At 51.8% G+C, this 17,098-nt stretch overlaps 1 protein-coding gene across 2 annotated transcripts in view; it reads right to left on the reverse strand.

The window, feature by feature from the left end:
• Window positions 1-17,098, reverse strand: part of ITPK1 (inositol-tetrakisphosphate 1-kinase) — a 166,879-nt gene that overhangs the window by 43,574 nt on the left and 106,207 nt on the right. For both annotated transcript variants that reach the window (XM_077323537.1, XM_077323538.1), the window contains exon 4: window positions 2,582-2,699. In XM_077323537.1, coding sequence (XP_077179652.1) covers window positions 2,582-2,699 — 118 coding nt within the window. The remainder of the gene's footprint in view (window positions 1-2,581; window positions 2,700-17,098) is intronic.

The raw sequence follows: 17,098 nt of genomic DNA on the forward strand, positions 1-17,098 counted from the left end.
TAACTAAGCAAACGTGCTTAAAGAGTAATGCAACTGTCTTTGCTCCTTTCACCAGAACAAGAGTATTGCTATCTTCCTGGAAAGCCAATCTTTTAAAATGTCTAAGCTGAATGTTTCTATACAGTTATTCTGTAAACCTAGCCAACCTTGAACTGATTTGCAAGGCAGGACAAAGAATGTTTCCTTCAGCTGAAGTATCTGAGTCGATTATATTTTATGAAAGTATCTTGAACTGTATCCAGTTTTCTGGCAAAATAATAAATGCACGAATGCAGTGTTCCATAAGGCTATTTGCATAAAAGGATATCAAGGAGAGTCTCAAAGTAACAAAAATGCCAAGAAAAAAAGGGGATTTGGAAGATGTTCCCCAGAAGAAAGCTCTGCTACACTGAACACAAATTACTATTAGACACTTGCTAGACATTCCAAACTGGCAATTAGCAGTTGCTCGTCCTATGGTGCTGACAGTCAAGATCAAAACAAACAAATTTAAATATTTCAGCCCCAAGGACTTAAGCAATATACTTCATAATTAAAGAATGCATGCCTCATCTACCTTTACCGTCTCAGGTAATGAACTTTCCTTATAACAATCCTCTCAAGAAGACAAAGAAACTAATGAGTAATTTAGATCTGAAACAATTAACACTGCTAGGACACACTAAAAAAGGCTGGCTTACCCATGGATCCTCCCTTCAATGCTTTCGCGGTCAGACAGGTAGACCTCACCCCACTTTGCAAATGAAGAGATCGTGCAAGAAATACAAAAACGCTACATCAAGGCTATAAACTATCAATGAAAAGTTCTTCTCCTGCCTTCTATTATTAGTTGTAGGACTTTTGTGTAAGGAAAGAATACCTCTTGAAATTGTAGTATTGGGGGCCAAATAAATGGAAACATGGAGGGTAGTGCAGAAGTATATTCCTGTCCCCCAGGAACGTACTTGTTTATGGCAGGATGGTAACATTGAGAACACTGAACATGTGATTTGTGATTGCTGTATTTATAACCAATTGTGTCAGGAATTACTGTAGTCCATCTTTACTGACTTAAGGGCTACTTCTAGACAAGCCAAATTAAAGGAACTCCTTTCGGATAAAAATAAGAATTTATCCCATATTATTGCCAAATATGCAAGATTAGCAATTAAATGTAGAAGTGCCTGGCTAAATATGTATAAGGGTTAGGACGGATTTATGAAGTATTTTGGAACTTTTAATCAACCTTATATAGTGTTTTACTGTTTTGTATTCTGTACTGGTCGTTGACCGAAATAAGTGTATCTGTCTAAGTATATTCCTGTCCTTTATGGACTTATCTACTTGACCCTTTAGTTTTAGGGAATGTTTTCACTGATTTAGCACCAACTGGCTCACACGTCTGCTGCAAGATCACAGAATCATAGAGTTGGTAGGGGCCATACATGTCATCTAGTCCAACCCCCTGCTCAACGCAGGATCAGCCCAAAGCATCCTAAAGATGAGTCAGCCTAGGTGGAATTCTAAAGCAATCCGCATCCTCCTCTTCAGCCTGGTTTTTGCTCCAACCAGCTTCCAGTAGCTTTCCCAAAACAGTAACAACTACAGCTCCCAAGGCTCTATTCAGGACTGGGCCCCACCACGAGTTGGACAACACGTGTTAAGGTCAATCCAGCCCAAATATCAGCTTTCTTCACTATGCAGAAAAACTGACGGAATAGTCATTCTAGCAAGCCAGACAATGTAGTGTCAGTTTTACTGACAGTGTATGAATAAGAAATATTAAATGAATTATTATAAAATATCATTGTGAAGTTCTTCAGCTCAATGTGCCTGGAAAGGAAACAGGGGGTTGAGGATCCTCAGCAGTGTGACCAGAGTTGTGCTAATGGAAGACAGCCTCCCTGATATCCCCCTTTCACAACAGGTCTTCGCCACCTGATATCATGTCCTTTGACAGCCACTTTGGCATAGTGGTTAGGAGTGCGGACTTCTAATCTGGTGAGCTGGGTTTGATTCTGCACTCCTCCACATGCAACCAGCTGGGTGACCTTGGGCTTGCCATGGTGCTGATAAAAGCTGTTCTGACTGAGCGGTGATATCAGGGTTCTCTCAGCCTCACCTACCTCAAAGGGTGTCTGTTGTGGAGAGAGGAAAGGGAAGGCAACTCTAAGCCGCTTTGAGACTCCTTCGGGTAGAGAAAAGCGGCATATAAGAACCAACTCTTTCTTCTTACCCAAGAGAACGATATGGTGGTGGTGGTGAAACTGAGAGTCTGCAGCAGGAATAAGGAAATAAGCAAAGATCACCTTCCCCAAAACCACAAATAGAGAAGGTGATCCCCTCCAAAGGAGATGCTGTGGTGCTGCTGGAATAGCACACAAGACCCAAGTCACAATCTTCAGGAATGGCCCAGCCACCCTTTTTGAAAGTTCTCATACTTGGATGTAGCTATTACCCCAAATTATGAGCAACTTGCTTTGACAGAACTTGTCAAGCATGTACGAAGGCAGACAGTGTTCTAGACCAGGTCTCAAAGACTTTCCCCACCCCCTAAACATACAAACTTCATCAAGCGCCATTGGAAATGCAAGAGGCTTACCTTGCATATAGGCCTCTATCTGTCTAATAAGCTCATAAGACTTTGATCGATCCAGCAGTGTCCTGATAGCAGGAAGGGGGTCCAGAATGATGGTTTCAGGATGAGCATCAATATACTCCTAAGAAAAAGATGAAATATGGCACAAAATGTTAGGGCAAATTCCTTGGAAACATGGACAATGAAGACATGAGGGGAACAATACCATGTAACAATGAAGATGCACCATGTTCACCAAGTTACCTAGCACTAATATCACCTGAAATTCAGGTGTCCTGCCAATAACAACTGGGAGTATTGTTATTATGTTTTTATGGGGTTATATGGTTTGGCCACCTCATGAGAAGGAAGGACTCCCTGGAGAAGAGCCTAATGCTGGGAGCAATTGAGGGCAAAAGAATAAGGGGATGGCAGAGAATGAGGTGGCTGGATGGAGTCACTGAAACAGTAGGTACAAACTTAAATGGACTCCGGGGAATGGTAGAGGACAGGAAGGCCTGGAGGATCATTGTCCATGGGGTCGCGATGGGTCGGACAAGACTTCGCACCTAACAACAACAATGGTTTTATTTGTAAGTCCTTGGAGAGATGGTGGGATAGAAATCTAATAATAAATAAAACAAATTTAGCTAGCACACCTTGACATTCATGGACTGCAAGCATGCTACAACTTAAGGTAATGACTAATCAGGACCCATATTATTAAGCAAACTCATAAAACTACCATATATCATCTTAAGTATAGCTAAGCAAGCAAGGGGGAGATATTTAGATGTTTAAATACACTGGGGTCATCTTGACAGTGAGCTCGGGTGTGTTCCTGCAGATTACACACTCCATATTCCTCCTTGATTAAGGAGCATCACTCTTGTTCCCTTGATTGACAGCTAGGCAAAGTTGGCCCAGTTCAATGAGCCCTCCTAACTGATGCAATTGCTTTACCTAACCTTGTTACTGCCCCCTCAGATTGGTTCTTATCAAGCATACCTATCATGTTTACATGCACCTGCCTATAAAACCTTTTGAGAATACTCTGGTCTTGTGATCAGCCTAACCCAGGAACACTGTATGTGTTGTCTTTTCTTTCTACTTTCTATATAATCTTTAACACAATACAAAAAAAGACTTGTGGGTAGGGCTGTCCTTTGTTTGGTCATACATGTTAGCAAGCCCTTGGCTGACAGGCAGCCAATAAGGAATCTCCTGTCTGACTGTTCACCATTGGAGAGCCACAGTGTTCCGGGGGGACGGGGGACAACGACACCCAGAGACCTTAAGGGAGAAGGAACAGAATAGATTTTTGGATTGTTCTCCATCACATCTGAAAACCAACAATAACTTACAGTGAGGAGGGCACGTCTATGCCTTTCCTTTCTTCACCGTACAGCCCTCCCAGACTCTGTCTGTGGAAAATGGAGACTCGAGCTAGAAGGCCAAAGTTGTCCTGGACTTCAGAGCCAACAGCAGTAGCTCTTGGGCCTGTCTCAAGACCGCAAGAACCATCTGGTGCGGCTCCTCCAGTTCAAGTGGCTGTTGGAGAGTTCTTGAGAAATTCCCAGACACAGGGTTTCTTCCTTGCTGCTACAAATCTCCTTTGTGCAGTACCAGAAACCCCAGGAGATACCAAGTCTGCAACAATTTAAGCCCCATTTGTAAGTTACCAGGAACAGATATCCTTTGGGGCTGCTATGTCTGCCTTCCATTTAAACACATGGATGCATCATGTGGTTACAGATTACATTAGCAATCCCCTGATACTCTATTAAAAGGTGAGTGGTAGCACAACAGACAAACATGCCTTCCATCTTAATACCTACCACTTCTGCCCGGTTGGTTATCAGGAGTTATAATAGGACAGGGACTTTACCACTCCAGGTAACATAAAATCCAAGCACTTAGTCAAACACTCTTTGAATGCATTGGTGTACCAGAGATGGTGCCCCCTCCTATTTCCAGTCTGCAGATCAGATGGAACAGGTTGAATGAGAACCTTGTTCTTAGAGGCAGCGGAGTCCCCTCCCAAACTACCAGTGTCCACTCGTCCTTGCCGCAGCCATTATGCCCAAACTTCTAGGAATGTCAAGGCATTTCAAGAGTTGCTTTAATGAAACGGCATTGGGCATAAAACCAGCTAAATCACTTGTGTCAACAATGGCTCACAGGCAGAGAAAATGCTTCATAACTGGAAGATCCAAGTGAAATTCCCATCACAGAGAGTTAGAAGACGGTACTGGATGGCAAGTGTTAGGGGGAATGGTCTTCTACTGATTTTGGAATGGTGCTGCCAGAATAGGTAATGCTGAACTTGTTCTGAAACCTATTTCTGCTGGATATACCAAAAGCTCTTTGTAGCCAGCTACTTGTAATTCATAGGTCATCACATTTAGCATTTATGGATTATGGAAGAAGAACCTATGATAACGTATTGCCTAATTTTCTAATTCACTTCCCCACAAAAGCACAGCTTGGGAGAATCTGGATGAAAATCTCAATGTAACTTCCGGAGATATTTCAGGAGAGGTTGCATGCCATTAAAATAATTGTTGACTGGCTCTCTTTTACTAATCAGACAGAGACATTGGAATCTGCAAAATGCCACCTAAACACATAGAGGAAATGAGAAGTTCTACAAGGCCAGGAAGAATAAAATCCTAGAAAAAGAGGCACTAAAACAGTCCCAAGATGGGGCTCACACACCAGGAACTTAAGTAGGCCAGACTCATGCAATAGAATGATACCATTTTGTTCCCCAAACAGACAGAATCAGGTGGGTAGCCATGTTGATCAGAAGCAAAAGAACAATGTTTGGACTCCAGTAGCATCTTGAAGACCAACAAAGCTTAATTCTGCATATCATCTTCTGTGTGCATGCACACTTCATGGCACACATGAAAGCTTATCCCCAGAATTAAACTTTGCTGGTCTTCCAGGTGCCACTGGACTCAAGTGCTGTTCTGTTTCCCAATCAGTACATGCAACAATTTTCATTATCAATAATTCAGTTTATAAATACATACTAAATAATTCACCTAGCTTTTCAAGCAAATAGTGCAAAATCACCTACTGGGGGGGGGGGATTAATTCTTAAGAACTAGTTAAGAAGCAATTGTTTTTTGTATCCTTTGGAAATTGTGCAAACTATTAAGATGCTACAAATGCAATTCAGAACGACTACTGTGCAAGTTCTGGTTATGCAGCAACATGCGTCTTGCAAAAAAGCTGTTGCGCTACTAGCCCTATGCTTTCTTTACCCATGGTCTTCTACCATTTCGAAGAAAAAAGTAGAGATATACAGCTCTTCCTAGATTGTTAAAAATGAAAAAGTTATGTGACCACTTCGCCGAGAGAAATATGTAACTATTTTTTTTTAAATGCAAGCAAGGAAAATGCCCCTCTGAGCAATAGCAAACTAAAATGGCTATATTAAGGCATTACTTATTTTTAGCTTGACCTTGGATTCCTCTAACTCTGTATCTCTCAGTTAGGCCTAGGAAGTTAAAGCTAGTCAGGAATACCAACCACCTTATGCAACAGGCAAATGTCTACTGGGACTCAGTCACTTTCACACAGATTTTAGAGTCGATCCTACGGTTACGGGTGGTTTGCTTTAATGCTCATGGGAAGGACCTCACTGCTGTTTTACGGCACAGGCTATACAGTCCATCAAACCGTGACATTCCACTGGATGGAATGGCAGTAAACATGCAAGTATCCAGTTTACTCTTGCATAGAAATGGAGATGCTCTCAAGCTGTGTGACTTGCTGGCCGGTTATTCACAAACCACTAAACAGCCCTGCATCTCCGTCAGACCCACATCTTTGTACTGTCATATCTCTGGCAGTCAAGATGCACTTCCAGCTTAGACCATGCAGAGCGAACATCTTAGGTCGAGACAAACCAGTGGTCCACCCTGTAGCCCGTTGATGGTGGCTCTCCAGCATCTCAGGAGAAGAAAAGTTCCTCCCAAAGTCTGCTGCCTTGGACCCTCTGATTATAGATGCTCAGGACTAAACCCGGGTCCTTTCCGAAAGCACTCACAGTGAAACACAGCCCACCCACCCCCTCAACAGAGAGAGAATCCACTGATTCTCAATTTATTTCAGCATCTGATTTATTAATGCACTAGTAATCAAGCCCATTGCAGTTTGAAATGCAATGGGCGCTAGCAGTCAGAGTGGTTTTGCGGGGGGGACTACCTGCAGTCTTTGGGCGGGCTTTGAAAGGGGAGAAGGGGGAAGGGGAAGGGGAAGGGGAAGGGACACGCTCCCACCCCCCACCCACCCTCTCTCTCAGAACCCCCCCCCCAAAAGCGGCGCCGCGGTCCTCCCTCCCAAGGCGAGTCAGAACCCCAGGTTCACTCACCGCCCTCGCGCTGGTCCTGGCTGGTCTCTGCTGTTTGTCTTCGGCCATCGCACTTGCTGGTTCGTGGGGCTCCGTTGGGTGGCGGGGCCTCTCCCGAGCAGCGGTTCTTTTCCCCTTCCCAGCCCTGGATGGACTTCCCTGGCGCATTGCTTAATCCACCCAGGTGGACTAAGAAGCGCGCAGCACGGGCTAGCCCATTGCAGGCAGCCACTGTAGCAAGACTGTTGTTTTGGCGCAGGGGAGTGACGTCAACCTGTAATGGCTGCCCCCGCGCGACTCCCACGTGGGCCAGTCATCCAGGAAGCGGCGGCGGCTGAGTCTCGTGCGTCAGCGGAGGTCGGTGTCTTCGCAGGGGGAGGTTTCGGTGAGTTCCAGCGCGGCTTCTCTCGGTGTTTTTTTTTTTTGAGTCTGGGAGTCCCCCAGGCCGCGTCCCGAGCGGCGCGTCTCTTTGTTTGTTTTTTGTTTAGTCCGGGATTCCCCCCGCGGCGGGGCGAGCGGCGCTTCTCTCGGGTTTTTGTTTTTTTTGAGTCTGGGAGTCCCCCAGGCCGCGTCCCGAGCGGCGCGTCTCTTTTTTTGTTTTTTGTTTAGTCCGGGATTCCCCCCGCGGCGGGGCGAGCGGCGCTTCTCTCGGTTTTTTTTTTTTTTGAGTCTGGGAGTCCCCCAGGCCGCGTCCCGAGCGGCGCGTCTCTTTGTTTGTTTTTTGTTTAGTCCGGGATTCCCCCCGCGGCGGGGCGAGCGGCGCTTCTCTCGGGTTTTTGTTTTTTTTGAGTCTGGGAGTCCCCCAGGCCGCGTCCCGAGCGGCGCGTCTCTTTTTTTGTTTTTTATGGAGTCCGGGATTCCCCCCGCGGCGGGGCGAGCGGCGCTTTTGTCGGTTTTTTTTTTTTTTAGTCCGGGATTCCCCCAGGCCGCGGGCCGAGCGGCGCGTCTCTTTTTTTGTTTTTTTTTTAGTCCGGGATTCCCCCCGCGGCGGGGCGAGCGGCGCTTCTCTCGGTTTTTTTTTTTTTTAGTCCGGGATTCCCCCAGGCCACGGCCCGAGCGGCGGGTCTTTTTTTTTCTTCAAGGAGTCCGTTGGTTCCCCCAGGCGGCGGCCTGATGCGGCGAGAGGCGCTTCGCGCCTCTCGCCGCATGAGGCCGCCGGACAGGGAGCCCCCGGCAGCCGCGCTCCGCGCGACTGCCGGGGGCTCCCTCAGGCGGCGGCCTGACGCGGTGAGAGGCGCTTCGCGCCTCTCGCCGCGTCAGGCCGCCATGGGCTCCATCAGGCGGTGGCCTGACGCGGCGAGAGGCGCTTCGCGCCTCTCACCGCGTCAGGCCGGGAGCAACTGCGAGCCGCGCTGCGCGCGGCTCGCAGTTCCTGGGGCTGGGAATCGGAGGGACCAATCGGCAGGCGCTTTGTCTGTCATGAGGAAGGGTCCAATCTGGACCCTTCCTCATCCCGGACTCATCCCGCCCCAGGACCCCTTACTGTTTTATTTAGTCCGTGGCGCCCGCGGCGCCACGGGCGGTTTACAGATTTGAAGGGAGAATTGTACACAGGGAGGGAGAGGATAACCAAATGGCTCTCTTTACATGCAAGATGGGCATATATGAGAATGTCGGGAACCCGCTTGCTAACTGAAAAACAGGGTGCCCCTTTGAAGAAAACGTCACGCCAGGCCTGGTGAACGATACAACAGGAACAAGCTTTATTTCAGCAACGTGGAGTCCGCTGGTATGGAGTAAGAGCTTCCACCGAACTCCAGGTGGAAGCTCCCTTTTATACAAAACCCACCTCCTTAGGCTGTATTGCCCCACCCAGTACTTGCGGAGGGAACATGCTGATACAATCATGACTCATGCACATATGCGAGGTTTTCCGGGGTTCCTGATGGCCCATTTTCCTGGAACAAAGGGCCATCTCCGGGCCCTTGTCAAAAGGTGGAGGGGGACATTGAGGTTCTTTAGCGGCCATTGCCACCTCAACGATCGGGTGGGGCGCCCAGCTGCCGGCTTGCCTATGATCACCATGCCCTACCTCCGTGATCGCGGGCGCCTCTGATGGCGGGGTTCGGTCCCGTTCCCAAGCCACCAAGGACCGAACCACGACATTCTGCCCCCCCAAAGGTCCATTCTCCAACCCCCCGGGGCGGCCAGGATACCGCTTGTGGAAACGTTCAGTGAGTCGGGGCGCAAGGACGTCCGCTGCCCAGACCCATTCCCGGTCCCCCAAAGCGAAGTCCTTCCATTCTACGAGGTACTGCAACTTCCCCCTGTGGAGTCTAGAGTCCAGGATATCCGCCACCTCGTGGTGCTCCCCCCCCGGCAGGACCTCGGGCGCTGGCGGGGAAAACACGGGGTGCCAAACGTCACCGTCCGGAGTTTTTTTTAGAAGGCTCACGTGAAAGACGGGATGGATGTGCCGGAGGTTCTTGGGGAGCTTGAGCTTGACCGAAACTTCGTTGATCGGGGCCAAGACCTCGAAAGGCCCCAAAAACCGAGGGCCTAGCTTCTTGCTGGGCAAATTCAACCGTAGGTTCCGGGTGGAAAGGTAAACTCGATCCCCCGGTCGGATCTCCTCAGCTGGTCGTCTCTTCCGGTCGGCGTCCTCTTTCTGCGCTGCCTTGACTTTGTGGAACTGCTCCTGCAGCGACTTCCAGCAGCTCCCGGCACGCTTCCCCCACTCGCGAAGGTCGGCCGATTCCCGGGCGGGGACCTCTCCAAGCTCCGGGAAGTGTCTCAGGTCTGTCCCGTAGACGACGGCAAAAGGCGACATCTCCGTGCTGCTGTGGTCTGCGTTGTTGTACGCGAACTCGGCCAGGGGGAGCAGGGGCACCCAGGTGTCTTGATGATAGGAACCGAAACACCGCAAGTACTGCTCCAGTACTTGATTAACCCGCTCGGTCTGCCCGTCCGTCTGGGGGTGGTAAGCGGAGCTCAGCCCTTGCTCGATGTCTAACAGGCGCAGGAAAGCTTGCCAAAACCGGGACACGAATTGTGAGCCCCGATCGGAAATCACCTTGTCCGGCAGCCCGTGCAGTCGGAACACGTGATCCAGGAACATCCGAGCCAACTGTGAAGCACTGGGGACACTGGCGCAAGGAATGAAATGGGCCTGTTTGGAAAATAGATCTACCACCACCCAGATCACCGTTTTCCCCTTGCTGGGAGGCAAGTCTGTTATAAAGTCCATGGAGATCACTGACCACGGCCGGGTCGGGACCTCGAGCGGGTGCAGCAGACCTTTCGGCTTGCCAACCCCCGGCTTGCAGGTCAGGCAGACAGGAAAACCACTGACGTAAGCTTTTGTGTCCCGCCGCAGACTGGGCCACCAAAACCGCCGCCGGGCCAACTTCCAGGATTTTACGAAACCGAAGTGCCCGGCGGTCTTAGCATCGTGGCAGAGGCTGAGGGCTTCCCGTCGTAGCCCTTCCGGGACGTAGACAGCCTCCCCCCTCCGCCAGAGACCGGAGTCCAAAATCAAAGAGTCCCGGAGCTCAGCCAGCTCCTCGTCTGCCCCATAGGCTGCCACTAGGCGGTCTCGGAGCGGGGCGGTCGCCGGGTCGGGCTCCCATTCCTCCCTGGCCCGCCGCCTAGTGACGACCCCCCGTCCCAGCTGCTCCTCGCCAAACACGGACCTGGTGCAGGGAGCGTACCCCTCCCCATAATGCGGCAGACGGGAGAGGGCGTCCGCGAGGAAATTCTCTTTGCCGGGGATGTGACCAAGCTTGAAATTGTACCGCGAAAAGAACTCCGCCCACCTCATCTGCTTGGCGTTCAGGGATCGCGGTTGCCGGAGCGCCTCCAGATTCTTGTGATCTGTCCAGACCTCGAACGGCTCCTCTGTTTCCTCCAGCCAATGCCGCCATTCGGTGAGGGCGAACTTAATCGCAAACGCCTCCTTCTCCCAGGTAGACCAGTTCCGCTCCGTTTCGGCGAATTTTCGTGAGAGGTAGGCCGCCGGCCTCAGCTGTCCCGCCTTGTCTCGCTGCAGGAGAACCGCCCCGGCTGCTGCGTCGCTGGCGTCGACTTGTACCACCATCGGCTGGGTTGGGTCGACGTGCAGTAGCGTGGGCTCAGACGCGAAAGCTTGCTTGAGGGCCAGGAACGCTGCCTCCGATTTCTCATTCCAGCCGAGCGCTGCGCTGGGCCGCGTGGCGCGAGGACCTCTCCCCTTGGTACCTAGCAAGTCCGTGAGGGGAGCCACTACGGAGGAGTATCTGGGGATGAAGCCTCTAAAAAAGTTAGCAAACCCCAGGAAGCTTTGTAGCTGTTTCCGGGTGCGGGGCCTTTCCCAGGCCAGCACCGCCTGCACCTTCTCGGGGTCCATAGCTATGCCCTGGGCTGAGATGCGGTAGCCCAAATAGTCCAGGGAGGGACGGTGGAATTCGCACTTAGCCAGCTTCACGTATAGGTGGTTTGCCAGCAGGCGCTTTAACACCTCCCTCACCAGGGTCACGTGCTCTTGGGGATCTTGGCTGTAGATCAGGACGTCATCCAAATAAACCACCACCCCCTGAAACAGAAGGTCCTGCAACACCTCATTAATTAGACTCATGAAAACCCCAGGTGCCCCGCTTAAGCCGAACGGCATCACTTTAAATTCGAATTGTCCCAATTGACAGTTAAACGCTGTTTTCCACTCATCCCCCTCCCGGATGCGTACCCGGTAGTACGCCTCCCTTAGGTCCAGTTTAGTGAACAGAGTCCCTTTGCCCAGCCGGGCCAGCAAATCCGGGATCAGCGGGAGGGGGTAAGCGTTCCCCGCTGCGATGGCGTTGAGGCCCCGGTAGTCCTGGCACAGCCGTCGGGACCCATCCTTTTTCCGGACGAACAAGACTGGAGCTCCCATGGGACTGGAAGCGGGCCGGATGAAACCTCGGGCCAGATTTTTATCCAAAAACTCCCGGAGGTCCTTGAGCTCACCCTCACTCATCTTGTAGATGCGCCCTTTGGGTAGTACCGCCCCCTCTGGGATGTTGATAGCGCAGTCCGTGCGGCGGTGTGGGGGTAGCTCGTCCGCTTCCCGCTCGCTGAAAACGGCTGCGAGGTCTCGGTACTCTGGCGGGACCTCGGGCTCTGGTTTCTCCTGCTGCGCCGCCGCCGCTCCCCTGGGACGCGCCGCCGTCCTCTTGTGGCTGGAATTCTCGTGGGGGACCCGATGCCGTGCACCCACCGTCAAGTCGAACTTCAGGGTCCCCGCCCGCCAGTCCACCACGGGGTTGTGTTCCTTCAGCCAATCCAGGCCCAACACCGCCCGATATCCCGCTACGGGGACCTGGATCAGCCACCGCAGCTCTTGGTGGTCCCCTATGTGGATGGCGATAGGACCCACCTCTTCCCCGAAAGGTCCCCCCTGAATCGGGCTGCCGTCCATCTGGACGAAAACCAGGGGAACCTTCCGAATGCGCTTCGGTAGCCCCAAAGCCCGGGCTATCTGGGGGTGGACCATGCTGTGGTCGCATCCAGAGTCCAAAAGAGCCTCCCCCACCCAACTTAGTCCGTTCTCCGGGTTCCGGAGCTCTAAAATTACCACGTTCGGAGGTCGCGCCTCATGCTGCAGGGGTTTTCCCTCGCACCGCGGGACCTGCTGCCCGGCGCCGTCTACAGCAGGTCCTGGCCGTTTCCCGTCGCCTGGGCGCTTCCCGGTTCGTTGCGGAGGTCCTCCGCCCGGCGTGCCTGCTGGGGGCGTGTCGCACCTCCCCCCTGGGAGAGCCCGCGGTCCTCCCCCCCTTGCCGTTGGCACGCTGCTGCGAAATGTCCTGACCCCCCGCATTTCAGGCACAGACCTTCCCGGCGTCTCCTTTCCCGCTCGGGGTTCGGGGGTCGTTTGGGGCGAGAGTTGTCGGGGCCCGGTCTCGGCGCCTCGGCTGACCCGCCTTTGGCCTCCCGGGGGGGTGCGGCGGCCCAACCCAGGCTGGCTTCCAGCTTGGCGACCACAAAACACCACCCCTCCAGTGTAGACAGATCTTCTTCCGTCCCCTTGATCACGGCCCATTCCCTGAGCTTCGGGTTAAGGCCCTCCCGGAAGTACTCGATTTGGGTCTCCTCGTTCCAGGAGAACACCTTGCCTGCTTCCCTCCGGAAAATGTCTATATAGTCCATAACCCCCCTAGTACCCTGTCGAAGTCCCTTGATCCGACTCTTTGCCTTGTCCTCAGCCTGGGGGTCCTGGAATCGTCGGCGGAGCGCGACCACGAAGTCCTGCAGGTCCCGAGTTGCCGGGTCGCCGCGCTCGGCCAACCCTAGGTACCACTGACCCGCCTTGCCCTGGAGACACGATGCCACCCCCCAGACCAAGTCCTCGGAGTCCTCATACCGGTCTCCATACCTCCGGGCATGCGTCAGCGCGTGGAGGAGGAACTGCGGGAGGTCGTCCGGCGTCCCGTCGAAACGCGCCTTAAGCTCTGGGGGGGAACGTTTTGGAGAGTAGTCCGACCCCCTCCGGATCCGGGATTCTCGGCGTCCGCCGTCTCGTCCTGCTCCGCTCCACCGGCTACCAACTTGCCCAACGACGCCGTGCCGCCCCCTGCCTTGCACGTCGCTCCTGCGTTGGTCCGGCTCTCGCCGCCCCGTCGGCTCACCCGCTCCCCCGAGATCCTCTGCTATCTCGCCTCTCCGCTGGCCGTCTCGCCTACTCGGGACTGAAAACTGCTCCGGGTCGGGGTCCGGGGCCCGCTCACCAGTACCGGGCTCGTCCTCGTCGCTGGAGACGTCCTCACTCGACGCGGTCCCCTCCGCCGTTGTATTACCAGTCCCCCCGGGCCCGGCCCGAGCTTGCTCACGGGCTTCAGCTGCCTGCAAGCGCCTGGCCAAGTCCGCCATGGCCCGCCGCAGGTCCTCTAGGGATTCCTCAGGTCCTACCGGGCGAAGCGCCTGCCTCAGCTGGGTGTCCCAGGTTGGGGCCAACCCCCCAGACCTCGGCGCGCTCCCCGCCGTGCTTGGGAAACCCATGGCCCGGCGCCTTCCCTTGGCCGCCGCTGCCGAGGGTCTCGGGGTCCCGGACAGCTGCTCCTGGCCCCCCGATTTTCGGAGGAAATCTCCCGGGGACATTAAACTCATGTTCCCGGGGTTCGTGGGGGTCGAGACCGCCCCGTTGCTTGAAAACGCCATCTCTGGATCCGTCCCGATAAGCGCTCGGATGCGATGCCGACCCTGGAGTTCGGTGGGAAGCTCTTACGATGTCGGGAACCCGCTTGCTAACTGAAAAACAGGGTGCCCCTTTGAAGAAAACGTCACGCCAGGCCTGGTGAACGATACAACAGGAACAAGCTTTATTTCAGCAACGTGGAGTCCGCTGGTATGGAGTAAGAGCTTCCACCGAACTCCAGGTGGAAGCTCCCTTTTATACAAAACCCACCTCCTTAGGCTGTATTGCCCCACCCAGTACTTGCGGAGGGAACATGCTGATACAATCATGACTCATGCACATATGCGAGGTTTTCCGGGGTTCCTGATGGCCCATTTTCCTGGAACAAAGGGCCATCTCCGGGCCCTTGTCAAAAGGTGGAGGGGGACATTGAGGTTCTTTAGCGGCCATTGCCACCTCAACGATCGGGTGGGGTGCCCAGCTGCCGGCTTGCCTATGATCACCATGCCCTACCTCCGTGATCGCGGGCGCCTCTGATGGCGGGGTTCGGTCCCGTTCCCAAGCCACCAAGGACCGAACCACGACAGAGAAGCAGGAACTTTCCTGTAGCTACCTCGACACTGATGAACTGGATTCCACCTTGTCCAGATCCCTGCTTCTGGCCATGTTCTAGCAAAGACCAACAAGCAAACTGGGGTTGCCTTCAGATAGGGCATCAGACGTCTCAGTTGACCGTTTACGCACTGGAGGTTTTATTCCAGGCTGCAGGCTGGAGTTTTAGCTGTGGCAGGTTGCCCCACCTCTTCCTGCACCCACACGGGGGAGCATTTGGCCCGGTGTACCTCATCCGCCCCTGGTTTGTGCTCCAGCACAGGCGCTGGGGCAGTGAAGTTCCCAGTGCGTAAATGGTGAATTGTGTAGTACCTGCCCGGGAAGCCTCAACAAAGTCCAACCTGAGCATAATCCTCCAGAGGCACTGTATGAATTACCTCCATGGGCTATTTGGCAGCCAGAAGACTGCACGGCACAATGGCTACATGACGGTGTGAGCTAGGCCCCAAAGTGGGAGCGGGCCATTAGTCAGAGAACGAAACCACTAACATTCCCTTTGCTGTTGGCCTGGAAATGCTATAAGGGGAAAGCCTTTTAAAGTCAGGCCTGATCACGGAGAAAGAAAGAAAATTACAGTCATATATGGAGTTTACATTAAGAACAGGCAGAGCTGTTGCAAACAGATAAGTGGAAGGCCTGATTTAATAAAAGAAAGATTTATGTCTTTATATTCTCAGTTGCTCCATGCCCAGAGCAAGATTTGATATTAGCCAGCAGATATTTTATTTACACTCAAGGGCTGACCTCCTCCTGTATTTGCACAATAAATAAATTGCTTAAACACACACGCACACATCTTGTCCAAGAACAAGCAACAATGAGTTAAACGGGACGTAAATTAATCGAACAGAGATGGGGTGAAAAGCTAAACCATAAAAGGCGGTGTTGGGTTACTAACAGTGCAATACTGCTGCTGAGTTACTCCAGTCTTAAATACGTTGATTTCAGTGGGCTTAAGTTGGGAGTAACTCCATATGACAGGGTTAGTCAACCTGTGGTCCTCCAGATGTTCATGGACTACAATTCCCATGAGCCCCTGCCAGCAAATGCTGGCAGGGGCTCATGGGAATTATAGTCCATGAACATCTGGAGGACCACAGGTTGACTAACCCTGCCATATGAGACTGAACTGTAAAAACTACATAAAAAATAAAATAAAAACCTGTCGTTATGACAAAGGGATTTTACGCCAATAAAGGTACTCTGACGGACTGACTGACAAAGTTAATACTGAGAAGCAATTAATACTGAGAAGCAAAAGCCGTTGAGGGAAGGCAGACCAGGAGCACGGCCAGAATGTCAAGAACTCTAAGGGAGTTAGAGCTGTGGGTGACGGACATCTTGAGTAATGATCTCCCCACAATCAAAGACCACAGAAGGATTAGGCCATGGACCTAAAAGCATTTTTTGTTGTGATGTTGGCACATGCAGAACATAGTCTATCAACGCACATGGAGATAATCCCGACTGGATGTGCACTGTGCGTCAGCATGATTGTGCACATCTATGCAATCATATTGGAACTCAGCGTAGCACCTGGGAACATTGCTATTAACATTTTTTTTAAGCTTCTTTTATTTTATTTGGAGCTTTTAATGCTACCTCTTCAGAGTGCTACTCAAGGCTGATTACAGTTTCTAGTCCCATGGGATGGATGCAGCATAAAAATTCTGCTTGAGATAGAACTCTTCTAGAAGAAGAAGAAGAAGAAGAAGAAGAAGAAGAAGAAGAAGAAGAAGAAGAAGAAGAAGAAGAGTTGGTTCTTATATGCTGCATTTCTCTACCCAAAGGAGGCTCAAAGTGGCTTACTGTTGCCTTCCCATTCCTCTCTCCACAACAGATACCCTGTGAGGTAGATGTGGCTGAGAGAGCCCTGATATCACTGCTCGGTAAGAACAGCTTTATCAGTGCCGTGGCAAGCCCAAGGTCACCCAGCTGGCTGCATGTGGGGGAGCGCAGAATCGAACCTGGCGTGCCAGATTAGAAGTCTGCACTCCTAACCACTTCACCAAAGTGGCTCTACAAGAGGAAAGAAAAAGATCGCAATAGCCACTTGCACTACCTCAAACATGGGGTCACCACCAGCTTTTTCACTTCCCCAAAACTTTCTGGATGTGAAAGCAGAACGGACCCTGTGCCAGCAGAATGGCGCCAAGACCATTTACATTTTGCTTATGCATCGTTGGATCCATGGCCTTACGTGGAGAAAAGCAATCTACTCAACAATTTGAGTACATCAGCAAAAATAGGGTCCCCTCCATTTTCTTTTAACACTCTTGTTTGTGGCACAGATGTTTAGAGGGTGAGCCACTTGCCCAGCTACAGAAGCACACTTTGACATCTGTTTAATCAGAGGATGTCTGCAACAGAATATGTCTGCAAAGAGGCACCTACAATGCAATAGCGGTGACTGTCACAAGTCTGTACCGCAAAAATGCTATGGCATTCAGATGGCTTTTAAGGCAGGCAGCAATGTTTTATT

This window comes from Paroedura picta, chromosome 2 (assembly GCF_049243985.1).
Source record: "Paroedura picta isolate Pp20150507F chromosome 2, Ppicta_v3.0, whole genome shotgun sequence".
In the NCBI taxonomy this organism is placed as follows: domain Eukaryota; kingdom Metazoa; phylum Chordata; class Lepidosauria; order Squamata; family Gekkonidae; genus Paroedura; species Paroedura picta.